This window comes from Cyprinodon variegatus, unplaced genomic scaffold, assembly GCF_000732505.1.
Source record: "Cyprinodon variegatus isolate N-32 unplaced genomic scaffold, C_variegatus-1.0 Scaffold519, whole genome shotgun sequence".
Lineage (NCBI taxonomy): Eukaryota > Metazoa > Chordata > Actinopteri > Cyprinodontiformes > Cyprinodontidae > Cyprinodon > Cyprinodon variegatus.
The window spans coordinates 298,569-317,075 of record NW_015150972.1 but is presented as its reverse complement, the minus strand read 5'-3'; the positions used below and the strand labels follow the sequence as shown (position 1 = coordinate 317,075).

The 18,507-nt window shown below is 37.3% G+C and overlaps 2 protein-coding genes across 4 annotated transcripts; one reads left to right on the top strand and one right to left on the bottom strand.

The window, feature by feature from the left end:
• The first annotated feature begins 3,003 nt into the window (after nt 1-3,003).
• myoz3 (myozenin 3) lies at nt 3,004-11,881 on the top strand. Of its 2 annotated transcripts, none has more exons than XM_015390947.1 (6): nt 3,004-3,143; nt 3,793-3,876; nt 5,905-6,062; nt 8,825-8,978; nt 9,513-9,696; nt 10,417-11,881. In XM_015390947.1, the coding sequence occupies exons 2-6, from the start codon at nt 3,801-3,803 to the stop codon at nt 10,598-10,600; spliced, it is 756 nt and encodes a 251-aa protein (XP_015246433.1). In that variant the 5' UTR covers nt 3,004-3,143; nt 3,793-3,800; the 3' UTR covers nt 10,601-11,881. The 2 variants fall into 2 exon arrangements, with proteins under 2 accessions (XP_015246433.1, XP_015246434.1); XM_015390948.1 differs by having other exon boundaries at nt 8,825-8,906; nt 10,417-11,869.
• On the bottom strand, nt 11,851-17,764 carry rbm22 (RNA binding motif protein 22). 2 transcript variants are annotated; one of them, XM_015390945.1, is made up of 12 exons: nt 17,678-17,764; nt 16,655-16,708; nt 16,552-16,581; nt 16,314-16,446; nt 14,999-15,099; nt 14,524-14,696; nt 13,471-13,671; nt 13,188-13,352; nt 12,786-12,874; nt 12,563-12,691; nt 12,288-12,476; nt 11,851-12,226 (listed from the first exon to the last, which is right to left on the bottom strand). In XM_015390945.1, exons 1-11 carry the CDS (start codon nt 17,729-17,731, stop codon nt 12,322-12,324), a joined length of 1,284 nt encoding a protein of 427 aa, XP_015246431.1. In that variant the 5' UTR covers nt 17,732-17,764; the 3' UTR covers nt 11,851-12,226; nt 12,288-12,321. The 2 variants fall into 2 exon arrangements, with proteins under 2 accessions (XP_015246431.1, XP_015246430.1); XM_015390944.1 differs by having other exon boundaries at nt 11,851-12,476.
• Nucleotides 17,765-18,507: the final 743 nt, after the last annotated feature.

Sequence of the window (18,507 nt, the reverse complement as noted above, 5' to 3'; positions counted from 1 at the left end):
TTTATTTGGACTTTGATGTAAACCATTCTATTGCAGGCTGTGTGTTTTGTTCCGCTGAAAGGACAACTTCCACCTCAATTTGAAAGATTTTCTACCAGCAGATTTCTTTCTTGGAAAGCTCCATATTCAGTTCTATCCGTTCTACTATCAACTATAAACCAGCTCCCCTGTGTGGAAAAAATGGCATTCCCACAGCATAATGCTACCACTACCATGATTTCCCATAGCTATGGGGGGTTAAGGGCGATGTGTAGCATTTGTTTTCTGCCTTATTTTACTGATTAGCATAAAAAATCTTGCCAGAGTATATTGTTCAAGATATTTTTCTCTGTGTGGCTTGTAGAAACAATCCTACTTATGACCTTTTCCTCATTAATTTGTCTTTATTATGTTTTTCAACTTATACAGGCAACAAAAAACCCCATACAGTGAAAGGCGGAAAAAATAAAATAAATAAAAATAAGTAAGTCAATAAATAAAACTAAATCAGGAAAACCTGTAACAATATGTTCAAAAAAGAATAATATAGAATACTTATTACAGAAAAAACAAAAAACACGAAAACATGTGACATTAAAGCTCAGATAAATTAATTAATTAAAAGGATACATGAGCAGATATCCAGGCATTACAGTGTAACTATAATAATTGGTTGAATACACACTCAAGTATGGTTCCCTCCAGGAATCTTAACCAGATACAGTAAGTCCTTTCTGTCCTTTCCCTTCTGTATAGTCCGTGCACTCTCTATGCCAATGTAATCAGAATGGATCCCCCTCATGAATTTGTTAAATGCATTACAGTTATATGTCCTGCCAATGGATTTTCCCACCTATACAGTGGATCTCTTTACCTCCTCCTATGTTACCATCTGGCTTTTAGGTGTTTCTCTGACTTAAATGTTTCAACTACTTTACTTGGTCTTCATAAAGCATCTTTTTTACTAGTGTTAAAGCTTCTAATGCCTTCCCTTAAGAGCTGGATATATTCTGACAATTATATAAACAGGCAGAAAAAGTTGATTTCATGTTATCTTATTCAAGGTCATTATATTAAAGATGGGGCAGAAAAAAATAAGAAGATATACTATTTTAGATTCTTAGTTAAACGTGAAAAGAAAGGGAAGAAAATAGTTCATTTCTGCTGTGTTTTCAAAAGTTCTTCAACAGTTCTTCCCAACTTCAACCTTGAGATTCTGCCAGTTACTTTCCAAGCACTGCGCCTGTGGGCTCCAGTGTCAACAAAGTGCCTTTTTATAGCGCGCCGTGCTGTGTGATGGTCAAGCTACATATCTGTTAGAGGCTGTCAGCGAGCTGCCCCTTCATCCGCAGAAATAAGGATCCTCCTCAGTCATATTTAGCCTGGCTGGCATGGTAACGTTCATAAAGCAGGCACTCATCAACGTCAGTAGGGATCATCTTGGTTATTCCATGCTTCACTGAGGCCCCATGCAATATCAGCCACCAATTTGGTCATAAATATTTTAGTTTATAAATACAGAAAGAAATATTTCTTGAAACTTTTCATCCTTTTTTGTTTCATTGTTGCTAAGTGTTTCTATTACTAATTAGCAGACCTTAATTAAACTTAACTGAAGTTTAAAAATATGATTAATAGAATCAAAGCTCATTTAATAATATGTTGAATCACTAATACATTATATATGTTTGGTTCATGTGTTGCTGAAAATTGATGATGTTGTAAGTGTTTTAAAACCTTTTGAGTTAATTAATTGCACTGTTTGAATTTAAAGCAAGTATTTATAAATATCTGCATGTGATTATATCCATAATAGCTTAATTTATTTAAAGCTTTATCTGGTATAGCAACAGCTATGGAGGTCGCTGCGATAAGACCTATGTTTTTTAAGTTTTAAATTTATAATAAATTATGTTTTTTAACATCAAGGTTGTTATTTATTACTTTATAAAACTTTTATCTTTTTAAAACCTTCTACACTTATTGGAGTCCTGACGAAGAGATTGAAAGACTTTCTGTTTAATTTTTCCTCCAGTTAACCCTGCTCTTTGATTCTTAGAAATCAGACTTTCTGCGGAGACACTGAATAGTCAATAGTGAGCACAATAACTCCATATCTCACAAACCGTTTTACAATGAGTCTGTAAAAAACGGAAGGCGAAGTGCAGGTTTCCATTTAAACAGAAAGGCAAAGCTGAATAAAAGCTGGATACTTCCTTGTCGGAGTGCTTTCTCTAATAAATAAATCCTCCTTAATAAACCATTAAAGAACAGCCGCCTCCCCGCCTCATTGTGCAACTGAAGCTGAATATTTGTGAGTAAGGATGACTTAACGTTTGCTTTCAGAGGAAAGGAGGCTTCCCACTGGGAGATGGAGGTAAGAAGGTGCAAAATCAATTTTCAATCTCAGCAGAGACAAAGAAATGTTGTTTTTTTTCCTCTAGGCTTCTGCTGAGTTCAGTGAATCAATTAAAAAAAAATAAAAAATACAGCACGATAAAAAAAAACATAACCAAAACAGGCTAACCAAATGTAAAAGTGAAACAAAAGCAAATTGGGAGTTTCTCTACATAAATTGCAGGACTAAATGGAATTGGTTTTTATGTGGTGGTCTATTGCTGTGCTTTAGACCCGCTGAACAACTGAGTGTAATAACTCAGGATAGGAAAGGTCAGAAAAATAACCAGCCTGCGGCTTAGTTTAACTACTGGCCCTAAACAAGGAAACGCAGCCACAACATCCGATCACAGCTAGCTCATCAATTTCAAACAGGGATGCCACAAAAATGCTTGTGTGTTTGTTTGCATCTATGTTTGCAGTGGGAACGCTGGATGCTTGGCCTACCTTTGACAGTGTCTGGACAACTGCTGTGAACACAAACACACACACACAGATGCCAAGGAGATCCGGTTTTTACAATCAAAGCAGCCCGAGGTTAGGATGTAAATCTTTGCACATGCCCCCACCCCCTAATCACCTTTTTATAACCTCCCTCATTTCATCCTTAGCTCTCTGCTAAAATAAACTCAGTGAGGTAAGTGCCGGAGGCATCCTGAGATGAGTTTTATACAGACTGTTCCTTCGGGGCTGAGGAGTGTCCGAGTCGAGCAAGGAAGCATCCAAGATAAGGCATTGAACTGCAGGGAAAGGAGAAGGAAACACAGGTAAGGTTGGAAATAGATCCACTGATCAGTTATAGGCTTTGACATCAGATTCAACCAAAAACAATATACTGTAACTTTTGATAATCCTGTCCATGCGCTGCTCGATCAAAGAGACTTTAGTTAACAGCTAGGGCTAGGTCTGAAACAAACGGATTAATCATGATTATCGATTACTGAAATAATTGTCAACTAATTTGGTAATCGATTAATCATTAAGTGGAGTATAGAGACTCTAAAGCATGCCTTTAGCTGACAGAGCAACCCCTTTAGAGCAGTAATTGCACCAAAGCTGTAAAAAAAATACATAAATACTAAGCATTTAATTTTTTTTTTTTTTTTAAACATTGTTTTTGTCTAACAAAATGCTCTATCCAAAATTCCTTAAGTGGAAACGTTTTAGTTTCACCTGGTTTTATTTTGCAAAAAATCTTTAAGGAACCTTTGAACATCGGTTTATTAATCAAAAAGATAATCAATAGATTAATATATTTAAAAAATAATCTTTAGTTGTAGCTCCAGCCTGGACATGTCCATTAATCCAACTTGCAGCAATTTTTTTGGCATCAGCTGTTAAAAAGTTTTGTTATGATTAAATTCTTTTAACACAAATCACATTTTCTCCTTATCTATCATCTGCTCACGATGAAAGGAAAAAATATGCATTCAGGAGCAGATGAAATGACCAGGCAGAGGATGTTGCAGGCCAAAGCTTTGTCTCAGGAGGCCCGAGGAGGTAAGAATTCACATGCTGATCATCACTGCTTGTTTTTGGGGTTGCAGGGGCCTGGAGGATGGCAGCAGCATGCAAACACAGTACCGGTAGTCAGATTCAGCTCAAAGTTTTTAAGATCTTTTTTCATGTCAGGTCGATAGCAATGCATGTACTGAGTTTTAATGTATTGTATAAAATGTCCAAATTGCAAGTATACATAGCTGCACACCACAGCTGGCTGAGGACGCTAATGTCTCTATTGGAGCTTAATTAATGAGTTATCAGCATCTGGACAGCTTTTTTTTTTTCACGTCAGTACAAACTTCAACAATGCAAAATGGTCTTCTTTTCTGTCTGCTGAAGATGAAACTTTTAGGGGACATAAGGTTTACTAACTTCATTAGTTAACTCTTTATTGTGCCTAATGTAGGGTAAGATCTCAGCTGGGTGTGTTAGATATAAGTGAAGCAAAAACATCAAAGTGTTTAACTCCTTAGAAACAAGTAGACACAGATACTCTGAAACCCTTGGATCCGGTGATGTGTGGAAGAAATTCCCCAAACATTCCAGCTGGGACTATCCCCGCTGTGCCATTTGTTACCCCGGTGCTGTCCGCTAGTAAGGCTTTGAAAATTGTTCTCCTAAACTCAGCAAAACGTGACTCCCACCACTGAATTATACACAGGGTGATCAAAGGCAGCTCCTCCAGGGTGGCATAGGCCCGGACTTCTCCCAACACTTATCATGTGTGAGAAAAAAGGACCATCTGCTCCAACAAGATCCTTTCATCCAAAGATCCTATTTATGTGCCCAGTTTCCCATTTAACTGAGGAGCACAACAAACATTACACACCATTTGACATCATCTCCAGGCTATTTCAGACCCTCCATCATGCCGCAAACCAAACCAAGAAGGACCCCCCCTGAGCAAAAGCTGCATGGATACTTAGTGACGTCAACACATGGTTTGGCTTTTAAATATAAGTGCGCCTCAGCTGTTTCATGTTGACAGAAACAAGAAGAGCACTGGGAACTTCAAGCTTGCCAAAAGCCCTTTTTTAATTTCCAAGTTCTCTTCTGTTTAAAATTTGTTCAAAGATTATTTAATTTCCTGAATTCAGATTTGTAAGTCTTTATGTAATGAAAAATACAACTTGAATAAAAAAGAAAGATTTCTGATACTTTTAAACCATTTGTTAAAACACATCTAGTTTTGCATTTTAGATACGCCTAACCCTCTAAAAAGGTAAGATAAGGAATGTAGAGATTAGTGATAAAATATATATTTATTTCAGAAACACAGATAATATATCAGCCATTGATTGTAGACACTTTTTCAGAAAAGATTTAAGTAGAACAGGGAAAATTGAGAGAAAAGGTTCCAAAATGTGTGTTAAACTACAGGAACATTTAATCATCAAATAAAGAAGAGATATGATCTGCATATTACTGTGCAATTGTTTCCTTTATTGTGAAAATAATTAAACAGATTTCAGAACCTAAAGGCAAGTAGAAGAAGGATGAAAGTTGAAATTTTAAAAAACTGGTTTAAAGCGCCTTAAATGGCATTGCATCAGAATTGCAATATGGACAAAAAGATGAAAAGGAAACATCTTTAAAAATAACTACAATAAGGATCCCTATTTATCAAAGAAAATCACAGATTTAATTCAAATATATATTACTTTTAGATTAAACGAAGTTTAAATAAACCAGCCCACCATTATGAGCTAAAATTTCACTCACTATCTGAGTATTGTGGTGTTTAGTTCCTGTAAAAAAACAGAAAACACTTTAAAGTTTATTTCGTGTTTTTCAAGCTGTTATAAAGGACTGAAGTTTATTTTCTATTTCTTTGTCATTTTATTTAAGCAACAAAGTACATTTTTTTTTAATTAAGATCCTTCATGCCTACAGCTGTCAACACCTAGAGCACCTCACTGAAAAACTCCCCATGAGTTACTGCAACATATAACTTTGGGATTAATAACTTTATTTCTAAATTGAACTTGAATGAATTAGAATGAATGTATGCATTTCACATGACAGGTCTAAACTTGGGGAAGAAGATCAGCGTTCCAAAAGACGTGATGTTTGAAGAGCTCAACCTTTCGTCCAATCGAGGCTCCCGGATGTTTCAGGAGCGACAGAGGAGAGCCGAAAAATTCACACTAGAGAACGTGACCAACGGACCTCACAACAGCAACGTAAGAAACAGAGAGGACCCAAAACAACAGCCTTAAAAAAGGGACACGTTCAGTTATGTGTTCTGAGTTAGAGTAGGTTTAGTGGGTTATTCACTCCTTTAATCTGCCTTTAATATAAGAGGAGCAAGATAACTAGAAGAATGGATAAAATCTTAAATTTGAACATGTAATTACAGATAAAAATAGGAATATTAATCAAACATAAAATAAAACCGTATGTAGTTTGAAAATTGGAATAAAGAAGCCAGTGGCTTTAAACTTTACCCTCATTTTACTCATCCAGTATATAAATTATGCATTTCAGTCCAGAATATCTAAATACTTTCTGCATCATAAATATTAATGACTATAATTTGTCCTCCATGGCACAGTTACCCAGTCTGCACTATCCACAAATCTGCTTCTACAATAAATTAATTCATTAAAAGTTTATATTATCTACACATCTAACTATAGGCAGTCTCCTTGAAGATTTCCATACAACTTAAACAATAATATCTGTTTTCTTTGCATATAGTCCATATTGGACACATCCTAGAACCCCATCATGATTGATGGGTAATTAGCTACCACATCCCCTATTATCAGGCCATAAATCTTTTACATCTTTTGCCAAAGCTCACTTTCTATCACTTAATATCTTTATATTTTTGGCATGATTCTTTTTCTGTTCATAATTTGTAGTTTAAAGATCCACAAATTTGATCATATTTGACTTTAATAATTGTGAGTATTGTACTTTATACTGTACTGTACACTTTAGATCTCCTTCCATATGAGCTTTTCTTATTGCTCTTTTTTGTTATGTACAAAGTGGTTTTAAAGGACTTTAGAAGATACTTCCCAATATTTCACAATACCTTAACTACAGAGAACCAATGAATGATACAGAGGGCCTCCATGGTTTAATACAAAGCTCTGTAACCTGCAACTTTAAAGCCACATGTGGCTCTATGGCCCCTTGACTGTGGCTCTAACTAAACTGAATAAGAAATTATTTTAATTATTAATGATTAAGTCACTTGTGGATATTATGCAACATCTGCATAGAATATCTTTAGGATAACATCCCCAATGATACAAGAGTTTTTTAAATAATTACATGTATTTTTATTTTTTTTTTTGCTTTAACTATGTGTGTTATATCTATAGGTGGGCTAAGTTTCATTCTTTGTCTTTCATATTTATGGTTGCTCATCCAGCTTGACTCATTCAAAAAGAAAAAAAAAACATTCTCTTTTGTGTGTATAATCTTTAATGATTATATTTCTTTAAACTAAAAATCTTGATTTGATATCCTTGGCATTCAATATCTATAAAATCTTAAGTATGGCCCCAGGCAAATTTTATTTAGTGGTGAGGTGGCAAAAGTGGCTCTTTGAATTTAAAAGGTTGCAGACCCCTGGTTTGGATCAAAACTGTTACAAGCGGTTGTAACGACAAAGCAAGCATATGGAAGAAAGGGCTCTGGTCAGATGAGAACAAAATCAAACATTTAGTCAGAGCTCTGTTTGTGGTGAAAAACCAATACTTTCATAACTCTGAACACAACGTACAAACCCAAAGTGACATATTGTGGTGGCCAGCATTATACTGCAGGTCTGCCTTTGATAGGGAGAACGCTGGAGCTTAGAGTTGTGCGATCATGAAAGAAAAGCTACAAAAGGCTTCAAATGGTTAGAGTCAGGGGTGGTTCAGGAAGACAACTCTAAACAAGCAGCACAAGAAAGAATGCAACTGAATAAATGAGAAAAAATCTTTTAAAGCGGTCCAGTCGAGTCTGGACATAAAGGCGAATGTGAATCAGCAATCAGGTTTTTAAACTTAGGCCTAATGTAGTTGCTGAGGGGAGCTGGATAAGGAGGCATTCTACATGGATGTCTGGAAATGAGGCATCTTTTTCCTTCTACATTGGAAAAAATTGAAATCTAGACAAGACATTATTTCTTAAAATAAGTGAATTTGTTCTTGAATTGAGATGTTAAGAGAAACATTTTGCCAATGGAACAAGACAATAAAGACTTATTTCAAGTGCATTTTATCTAAATATCCTATTTTAAAAGTAAAAATACTCATTCCATGGGCAAATCATCTCATTTATCTACTCAAATTAAGGGTAAATGCAGTTAATTTGAGAAATTTTAACTTATATCTAGATCATATTTCCAATGTAAGTCCCTGCACTAGAAATACGATCTAGACATAAGTCAAAATTATGAAGTGTAAATTGCCTTGTTCCATTGGCAAGATGTCTGTTTTACCTCCTCAATCCAAGAAGAAATGAACTTATTTTAAGAAAAAATGACTTATCTAGATTTTGACTTTTTCCAATGTATTCAGTTCAATACTACTATATCAAACCAAATATTGTCAAATGCATTTCTAGGCCTTGTTTGTAAGATTTTTATTCAAAAATGCATTTTTTTTTTTTTAGAAGGTGGTGTTAGTTTTTCTTCAGCTGTTTTCTATAGAAACTTTTATATGTTTCAAAATATGTGTCACCGAAAAAAATAAAGCAACCGTTTTTGGCATTGACTTAATCATATTTAGTTACTTTAACACAATTGTTTGATGTTAGCAGGGTAGGATATAAAACAATTGTGATAAAGTGACTAAATATGATTAATTAACACCAAAAGCTGAGGTCTGCATTAAAAACCTGGTGATTTGATGTCACAGAGGAATATAATGGTACTTTGAAAGTGTGTTGCCATTTAAGGGTTAGACACATTTACAGGGACATAAATGTCTGTGTTTCCTAGGTTCATCTTGAGCTCAGCCCCCCCCAGCAGACAGTTCCCGTGGCGCAGGGAGGAAAAGAGAACCAGGCTTTCTCCATCCCCGGTAAGCACAGCCTGGTCATGAACCTTCAGAAGACAGTAGCAAAGAAGGGCAGTCCTGATGTCCTGGCTCCAGGTAAATGGAAGAAAGGTCCACCATAAGCCCAGAATGGCTCTTAGCATTGCCAGAGCTTGAGCAATGCATGGACACTGTTACACCCTGATATGCCAGAGCTCACCTTTCCAACCGCACTCTGAGCACATTAATTTGTTTTATTATAATCAGAGCCAGAGGAGCTGGCAGTTTGTGGAAAGCAATTATCTTGTGAGCATCTTTGCTGAGGGCTGTTGTATATTTGGCCTGGCAGAAAGCACTGCTTCCAGTCTGACTGATGAGCATCTAAGCTCTGTTTATTATCAGAGATTCACACTGAGATCTCATTACTGTCATTCCTATTGCTGACAGGAGTGACATCAGAGAGATTTGTATGTAATCTTTTTTTCCCCTGCATGCTTCAAAGCAGCATTTTATTTTTGTTCAGTGGGTGGGAGTTGAATTTAATTAAAGTTTCACAACTTAAAGTATTCAACATTACTCAAAGACATTAGTAGCTTTTCTGTTAGATGGATCCTACTTGACTCCTTTCGCATTTTTTTCTTCCTTGACCAGGCTACTCTGGACCCCTAAAGGAAATTCCACATGAGAAGTTCAACACAACAGTAATCCCCAAATCCTACTGCTCCCCGTGGAGGGAAGCTTTGGGAGACAACGAAGAGCTTCTGAACACCCTCAATACCCAGCTGCCACAACCGCCACAAAGACTACAGCCCGCCAACTACAGGAGCTTCAACAGGTAAACACGAATAAATCTACACACTTAAACCTTGTTGAGTTTGGAGCGTGGACGATGAGACCTGTTTATCTCCAAATAGAGATGACCTCATCAAGAGATCCATTATCATCTTATCCCCCCCAACCCTTTGGCTTAGGGCCATGTTTCCACAGGTTGAAAGTGATTCCTGTCTCTGGCTTTCACCTCCTTAGACTGAAGCAGCGTGATGGTTATTTTCATCTCAGGGGCCTTGATAGATGATCCACAGGAACGGTTGGGGTGTCTACAAGCTTTCATGACCCAATAAGACATACAGCACAGGAAAAAGACTCGTCTTTCACATGGCATACGTGCAAGATGGAACAAATGTGGAGCCAAGGCAGATGGGGAAATGAGGACGGCATGAAAGACAAACTGAAAGAAAAGCTGTCAGTCTGAATCAGTCCGCTTGTAGGGCGATGCACCCCCTGTGGAGGGATCCTCTTACATCCTTAAGATTATTATGAAATTACAGCACCTTTAAAACTGGACTCTAATAGCCAGGGAGAGTGGTCAAGTTCAAGGCACACCCAGTTTTAATGGTGTTCAACCCCCGGTGGGTTTTAATGAAGAAAAAAAAAACCTTGTTTAGAGCCGTGCATATCATGTGTCGTGTAAAAGAGTTTCTCTGTAATCTAAAGAAGAGCTACTTCTCATTGAAATACATTTGGTGTAACCCACTTTCTTCCCACCTCTCTGCAGAACTCCGATGCCATTTGGAGGCACAATGGCCAGCAAGAGAGTCATCCCAGTTATTGCCTTTGAGGCTGTGGAGTCCCAGAACCTTCCTGCCGTCGCTCTGGACCGCATGTGCAGACGGCCAAACTTCAACAGAGCACCAAGAGGATGGGGAATCGACTACAGCCCTGAATCTAACGAGCTATGAGGGGGACTTTATGAGACAAAACCTAAAGCAAGAACCTCTCTCCTTTCAAAGACGATCCCTCTGTTGGTTGTAAACAGAGAGAAGTTGAAAAAAAAAGTAACACTCTAGCGTAATAGTGGTTTGCTACCTATGAGTGTTGTGAGGATACTGATGGGCCGAGTCACGGGTTTACAGTGCCTTGCAGAAATATTCATCTTTAACGGGAAATGGTTGTAAAAACAAAGTCCCATGAGCCCTGATCAACCAGTCATCTGGAAATGAAAAGTGCCAAAAACCTAACAAGACAGGGTTGTCCCCTTAAACTGACGGGGAAATAGCCAAGGTAGATTGATAGTATTGGAGCACAACTATTGCAAAGGATAATTAACCTTACTGGTCCCTGCAAACATATATTTTAATTGAAATTTGACTTCAGCATTTAACCTATCATATCTCTGATAGATCAGTGGGCCGCTTGGAGCTGCCTGAGGAGCACCCTGGGGCTAGGGGTCTTGCTCAGGAACCAAGCACTCTGTTCTAACCACCACTCACATATTGGTCATTAACTGCACCATTCTGGCGTTAATGGGACAGCAGGAAAGAACCAGAACACAGGAAATGTGTTAGGATGCTCTTGTGTAATTAGACATGGAAAATTTTTTCGCATTCAAAATACTATTTTTGACATAAAGCTTATGACATCCTGAACTCAGCATCCCAATGCAAAGGCATGGAGATGGGAACTACATGTCAGACGTAAAGCTACTTAGCTTTAGGCAGTCTGTCTAAATCTAGTTGAGAATCTGTTGCAAATCATGAGCATTGTGGGTCTGCAGGCAGCAGGCCTTTAGTCTGACTAAACTTGACCATTGAGCTAACATTTCCATATCTAAATGGACAAAGCTGGTAGAGGTGAACCTCAAATGACTTGAAGCTGTAAGAGGAGGTTCCATAAAGCAATAACTCAGGGTGGCTGTGCACCAATGAATGCCTCATTTCAATATTTGTTTAAAAGAAGAGGTTGGAAAAAGATTCAATTACTTCCCCCTCAATAATTTAAACAGCTTTACATATCACATAAAATCTAATTACAAAAGTCATGGCTGTAACAAAAAAGAAGCTCAAGGGGAATGAATACTTATGCAAGGTACTGTATTTATTGCTCCCTACATGTCCCATTGAAACCTCTGTCCTCTTGTTTTTACTTTGTGGATTTCATTCTTCTCTAAAATGAACCTTTACAGAATATGCAGTAAAAACATACAAGATAATCAATGACAAGGGTTTCATTTTAATGAGGTGACATATGTAACAATTTAACAAAGTCAACATAATGTTAAATTCTCCAATCGTGTCAAATAAAAAAGAAAAACAAATCAAGAGTAACTGAAGATAACAGATTTAAAAATACTTTTCAGTATTAAACTCTATGAGATGCAATGAAAAAAATGAGACAAAGACAAATTTACTCCAAAGACTAAGTTTTTTTATATGTACAGTGGCTCTGTGTGGTCCTGGTCATATCAGACACATACTCCCATGATGAGAGGTTGTTTATACTGTTTGCTATTAGTTAATCAAAGTTCTGCCTCCTCTCACAGCACAGAATTCATCTGCTGCTCTGCTGGGTGTATCTATAGGTGCAGGTTTCTTGTACATGTGGTCCTCAGACCCACAGAAGCCTTAAACATGCTAACACCCAAGCAGGGTTAACATGAGGAATCCAATCTTCACTCCTGCAGCTACTCGGTGGGACGTGAGCCGTGTGCCGAATGGGCTCCCATGCGCTGGGGATCCTGGGATGGATAATGGATTGTACCTGGGGGTCTCATTGTCATAGGAGGGGGCACAGGTGGGGCCATGTGACCCATGGGGTGAAACATGGGCGGGCCGTAACCTACAGAAGAAGACGTGTCAATATTGTTATCCATTGCATCCAGTCTGCACCAGTAACAATAATCAGGATTTTTATTTTTTTTTTACCTGGTGGAGGGGGGTTTATGCCTGGAGGGGGCGGCAAAGCAATGTTCATGATGGCAGACGAGGAGCTGGGGTCTAGGTTAAAGTAGTTAGCAGGAGCCTCCTCATCCAGAGATGGTGGTGGAGGCAGTGCTAAAAGAAATAACATTTTTCTTATTATTTTAAACTGAAGAAACAATATCTGTTTGTGTTTAAACATGTATAGATATTCAAACTCTTTGCTCACCTCCTGGCAGCCCAGGCACAGGATCCAGTGGAGTACCCATCTCACTCACTCCATCCTTCGCGCCATCCTTTCCTCTAGCTGCCTGAGACCTAGAGAGTCCCAGCATCTATGTTAAATGACTGCTCATTAAACATCAAACAAATGTATGTAGCGGGTGACGGCAGCGTTCATCGTAGATCAACTCTCTCCAGAAAACTCTCACTGAGTCAGTAATGGTACCCTCTTAAAAGCGCTGTAGTCACCAATTTACTGACACGTTCCAGCAATGCTGGGATTAAACTCAGGCTGTTACAAACACTCATCCTCCTTGAGAACCACCTGGCTTTTAACAAGCACATTATAGCACAGCTCTCAAAGTGGCTCCGCTTGCTGCGGCTGCATGGCGGTTCAGAAGCGTCTTACCTTCCCCACTTGACAGTGAGCCTCCGTCCATTAATGATTAGTTTGTTAAAGGACTTTTCTGCAGCCATCTCTGCTGCCTGCCGAGTGGCAAATTGGATGAAGGCACACTGCTGTCTTTGGACTATAGTGATGGTACGAATTTCTCCAAATTGATAAAAGTGACTCCTGTAGTGATTAAAAAAGAAAGAAAAAAACACTTTGTTAAACATAAAATAATGTAACCGAGAGATTAAGCACATAGATTCTGATCTGAAGTTGATAGAAAGCTTAATAAAACCCTTACTTGAGATCTCCATCTGTTACTGTGTCTCCCAGCCCTCCGATGTAAAGAGTGCTGATGGACTTGTCCTCTGGGGGGTCCAGGCGGGGCATCGTCGAGGCTCGCATCAGCAACTTGTTAGCAACAGGGTCATTAATGCCGTAATAACGATCTTTAATGTTCTGGTCGGCCAGAGGGTCATCAGGATCTGTTGGCTTCTCATGCCTGCAGAGAAAACAAAGACGGAAAATAAAATGCTGCATTAAACACCATCACACTTCCCCTCCGTTCATACAGTGTTTGCATGACACAAAATAATTTAAAGTCGTAATAACAGGATGGGGCACCAATATTACCAAAAGCTTCAAATTAAAACCCTGTCAAATGAGTATTGAAAGATGTCTAAAACGCTTTAAACATGATTGTAGTGAAAGAAACACAATCCCTTTATCAACTATGAAACAATAAAAAAAAACATTAAATCACTTTTGTTATTAACATTTGTTAAGGCTGAAAAATATTTATCTTTAATTAAAGAAAGAGTACGAGATTTTGTTAATATATGATAATGAAAAAATACTGATAAGTTTCTGAAAACAGGCTAAAAAAATACAAAATTGAGTAAAATAAAAGAAAATATTTCTTCCAAAATAAAAGCTAGTTTCAATCTTGACTATGGATGTATATTTAATATCTGAATAGGTGCATAGTAAATTGGAAAAATGTAAACTATTCCTTCTTGGGGTCTTCAGGAATTGATATTAGAGGGCAGGAGCATGACGGTGAGCTGAGGAGCAGCCTTATTTTTTAGTTGAATTTGGAAACATTTAAAAAGCTGCTATCTAAAGACAACATGCAATAAAACATCTCCTTTAAAAGAAAAACGACAAATTGGAACAATTGAAGCCTTGTAAACAAGTAACAATAAAATTGTCAATAAAAATCATTGAATTTAAAAAGGTAGCCTCTGTAGAGACATTCAAACAAATGTTTTTGATCTTGTTAACAATAAAGCATTCATCATGACTCCAAAACAACAAAAAAGCAAAACAACACAGATTTGAGGATAAAACTCACCTGTAGGGGCATTCTTCTCCCCTCTTACACTCCCCCTTCACCCAGAAGGAGCAGATGTGAGGTCGGTTCCTTTTATAATATGGTGTTGTTCGGGCCAATTTAAGCAACATGTCACTGGAGCTTGGAGCTTTACCGAGCTGGCCTACGGGTCGAGTGCCATCAGTATTGGCTATCTGCAGACATACATTTAAACAGAGATAAAAATAAAAAAAAATGTAGGTGCATAAAAATGAATAAAAAAAAATTGCAAAAAATTATTATAGATCTCATTTCAAAATTATTTAGGGAAATCATACTTGTTTTAATTATTTTGATTTACTGGAAGGAAATAATAAAAACAGTATACACTACTGTTATGAGGCAACTACTAATTAAAGAAAATTAGATGACAACAAACTTAACCTCTCATTTTAGTCACTGTACACCAATGTACTTGTATAAAATTTATGTGAAAGCAGCTATTTTGCAGTCATACCTCTCTTTCCATGTTCTGTGTGTAATACTCTTTGTTCACATCAGATCTAGGAACCTCGTCTTTAACAGACAGGCCGGTGTCTCTGACCTGGATAGGCAAACCTGTGGACCGCAGAATACAACCATAGGGTTACAAAGGTCAAGAGTGGAAAAAATATTAAACCCCTTTAGGGGGAAGAACATTTAGCACCATTTAATTTTACATTAGTGGATAGAAAAACTTTCATTGGAATCACGGGACAAATCCCAAACCGCTCCCTAAGCAATACGCCTTAACTATTGACTGTCACTCCCAATGAAGTCACACTCACAGCTGTGGGGGGGTGCCTTGATTGAATGTGGGGGGCATAAATGAGAATACAACCTCTTCCCTCCAACAGAAAAGGAAAACAACTGTTGCTATGGCAACATAGTGATGAACCATGTGCGTGGCTGTCGCTCTGTGGTAAAGCTTGACAAGATTTCAACCATTTGCCCTTTTCTTAAAGATACATTTCTATAGTAAAAAAGAAAAAAATTCAAAAAAGACCTTCCCTTTTGGAATTTAAACTTTTTTTTTTCTTTTTCAAACTTGTGATTTTCTGTGAGTGTGACCAAGATACAGCAAACCAGTGGAACTTATATTTGATGGCACGCGTTTCCTCTGCCATTAGCTCGCCATTACACCCGCTGCTAAATCCTAGCAAGTCTATACTGCTGCAGACTCGCTGTTTAAGGGCTGAACTGTCCACTCGCCCTCCCCATTACAGGGTTTAGGAAGGCCCTTAACGTGGCAGACATTCCATAGCAAAACTCAAACAGAGGGTTAATTCCTAGGGGAAGTGTTTAAGGGCCGGTTTAAGATTGGCCCATAGTGTTGACACCTACCGAGCATTTTCTTTGCAACACCTACAGAACTCATTGTTTGTTAAGAGAAAAATATGAAAACTAGAAGCTATTTTAACTCCAAATGAACAAAAACTTGACTATTATGAATAAGTCAAAAAAAAAATGGAGAAAAAAAAAAAAAAAAGAGGAAAAAAAATAGAATTTCACAGAATTAAAAGGGAACATTTACATCTTATTTGACTTAATTGAAATACAGGAACTATAAGAGAGAAACTAGTCAAGTACTGTGTGCCTTTTCATCTAGGTCTTTATCAAAAACTCTACCATAAAATAATTATTTTTGATTTAGTAAGGGCATTACTTTGGAAGAAATCAAAGAAAGTTTTGCATCACCCCTCAGTATTTTTCATGCTTGGCTGATGATGTGGTTTGTTTATGTCTGTTAAACTCAGTGTGAATTGTGACACACTGGGCAAACAAAGACTTACCGTACTCCAGGTCCAGAAGGCATGTCTGACAAACGTTCTTCATTTTACTGCAGGTCTGACAGACCTCAGTCTTTTTAAAACGCATCCGTGTTCCTGGGCACCATCTGAACACAGTAAAGGGGCGAGCACAGATCTGGGGAACGAAAATGAAAACCTCAGGCATGTTCTTACAACCGTGTTGTTTTCTGAGTAGGTCTCTTTGTATAATGTTAGACATCACCAGAGGAGGAAAGCCTACCTTGCACTCTTTTCCATACTTCTCCTTGGTCTGCAAAGGGAAAAATAAATTATTTTACATGTTAATGAGAAGGTTCAGTCCAATGCAGAGCTAGAGACCTTACCATACGGATGTAGGGATTTTCTCCTAAACATGTCTGACACAAAATTGGAAAGTCCTGGAAAAGAAATCAAAATAGATTGTTACATAGCAAAATAAATGGTTGAATTATTTCTATTTGGTAAGGTTTCTCATTCTCCCTTGCTGATTATATATCTAAGCATATTAAAACAACAATAAAAGTGTACTGAGAAAAGCACCATCCAACTTTGCCATCTGCTTTAAGGATGCTGTTTCAGTAAAAGAGCTTTCTGCTGAACATGACCAGACTTTAATCCATCCTTTACACAGCATCAGCCAAGTGTCTAAATATAAGCAGCTCTTGTGGTTCAGAACACGTCAAACACATATTCTAAGGTCAAAACGTTAATAATCAACAAAGTAGACTGTTGACTCAAACATAGGAGGTAGCAGGAAAAATACGGCTACTGTCTTATTCAGAATTTACTACGCAAAACTATAATTCCTGTTTAAGTTATCAAATAAAGTCAGAGCTAATGTGCTACCAAACAGTTATCAGAAGCATTTATTTCTCTAGGCGCCATGGAGACGTTATATTTACACTGATAGGTTATTAATAGTTAATCAGAGTAAACAGTAATACCAGTAAACTCAAATTAGGAATGAAAAATTGTACCGGATTCCGACCATTTGGCTATGCTAACCGACTAGAGCTAGCCTTGGCTTAAATGGCTAACAATGACATATTCCATGTTTAAGAAAAAACGGTAATTATTTGGAAATCAATCTGAGAAGTCGTGGCTTTGCTTGTTTAATATTGAAGCTATGGAGTATTTTCTTTCCTTAATTATTCAGTCAACGTTCACAAAGCATTCCATCGCGACATGTAGATGGGCGCTATACAATGTAGCAGCCACGCTTCAACAGCTAGCCGACGCTAGCTAGCGGGAAATACGAACCAAACTGTGGTCATATTAAGTCCTACTGCTTCTTGTCTTTAGGCTACTTTATATTGCATTCGTTTTAACTCACTGCTGTGAAAAAACACGAATTGTATTTAACGTACCGCGTCTTCCCAGTTCTGTCTGTTGTAAGTATTAGAGCCCAGGGAGGTCGCCATTTTGGAAAGTGTAGCCAAACGGTCCAAAGGAGACGTATCATTGGGGTGCAGTACCGGCTTCTGCCTTAAGGGGCCGCCTTGTTTCAAAAATAACAGTTATGGCCCTTCTGAAATGAAGCCACATTACATTAAAACTGTTATAAGTACACATTTATTAATATAACCTTATGCAATGTCATAAAAAGTAGTGCAGTTAGGAAATTATTGTTTTAAAATGAAAAAGTCATTAATGTTTCACTTACTATTAAAATGTTATAGATTTTTCACAACTATCAAATGTATTTTATATTATCTTCTAAATGATTTATATTCTTAAATATATGTCAAGAAATAATTAGTTTTGCTTTTTACTTAATATTTTGGTTATTTCTTTGATTTTTTCTTGAGGCTCTCGTCAGTATATTACTGCTACTGTCATATTTATATTGACTGGATTGACTTTTATTGTGAAATGCCTATGAGCTACATGTTTTTTGAATTAGCACTAAATAAACTGAAATGAACAAATTCAATATAGACTATTTAGTTAATTCAATTCCATTCCACTTTATTGTCCACCATGAGGAAGTTTTTTGCTAGAAGACCTAAGATAAAATCACTCAAATCCATGAAACAAAATAAACCAAACACTGGATAGCAAGTGAGGTAAAATGAAAAAAACAAATATATAATGAAGCATGATGGTACAAAAAAGAACATTAAACCTGTACTTTTTTCACTTAAGTATGTACACTGTAAAATAAATACATTTAGGTAATAAATTATTAACTTTTTTC

Bases quoted from the DNA above. Each gene is read 5' to 3' on its own strand.
- myoz3 (XM_015390947.1), top strand. From the start codon at position 3,801: ATGCATTCAGGAGCAGATGAAATGACCAGGCAGAGGATGTTGCAGGCC. The intron at 8,979-9,512 runs GTAAATGGAAGA...TTCCTTGACCAG, and splicing joins TCCTGATGTCCTGGCTCCAG to GCTACTCTGGACCCCTAAAG. The intron at 9,697-10,416 runs GTAAACACGAAT...ACCTCTCTGCAG, and splicing joins AACTACAGGAGCTTCAACAG to AACTCCGATGCCATTTGGAG.
- rbm22 (XM_015390944.1), bottom strand. From the start codon at position 17,731: ATGGCGACCTCCCTGGGCTCTAATACTTACAACAGACAGAACTGGGAA. The intron at 13,672-14,523 runs GTGAGTTTTATC...TTTTCTCTGCAG, and splicing joins GGAGAAGAATGCCCCTACAG to GCATGAGAAGCCAACAGATC. The intron at 12,692-12,785 runs GTGAGCAAAGAG...TATTTCTTTTAG, and splicing joins TGTGCCTGGGCTGCCAGGAG to CACTGCCTCCACCACCATCT.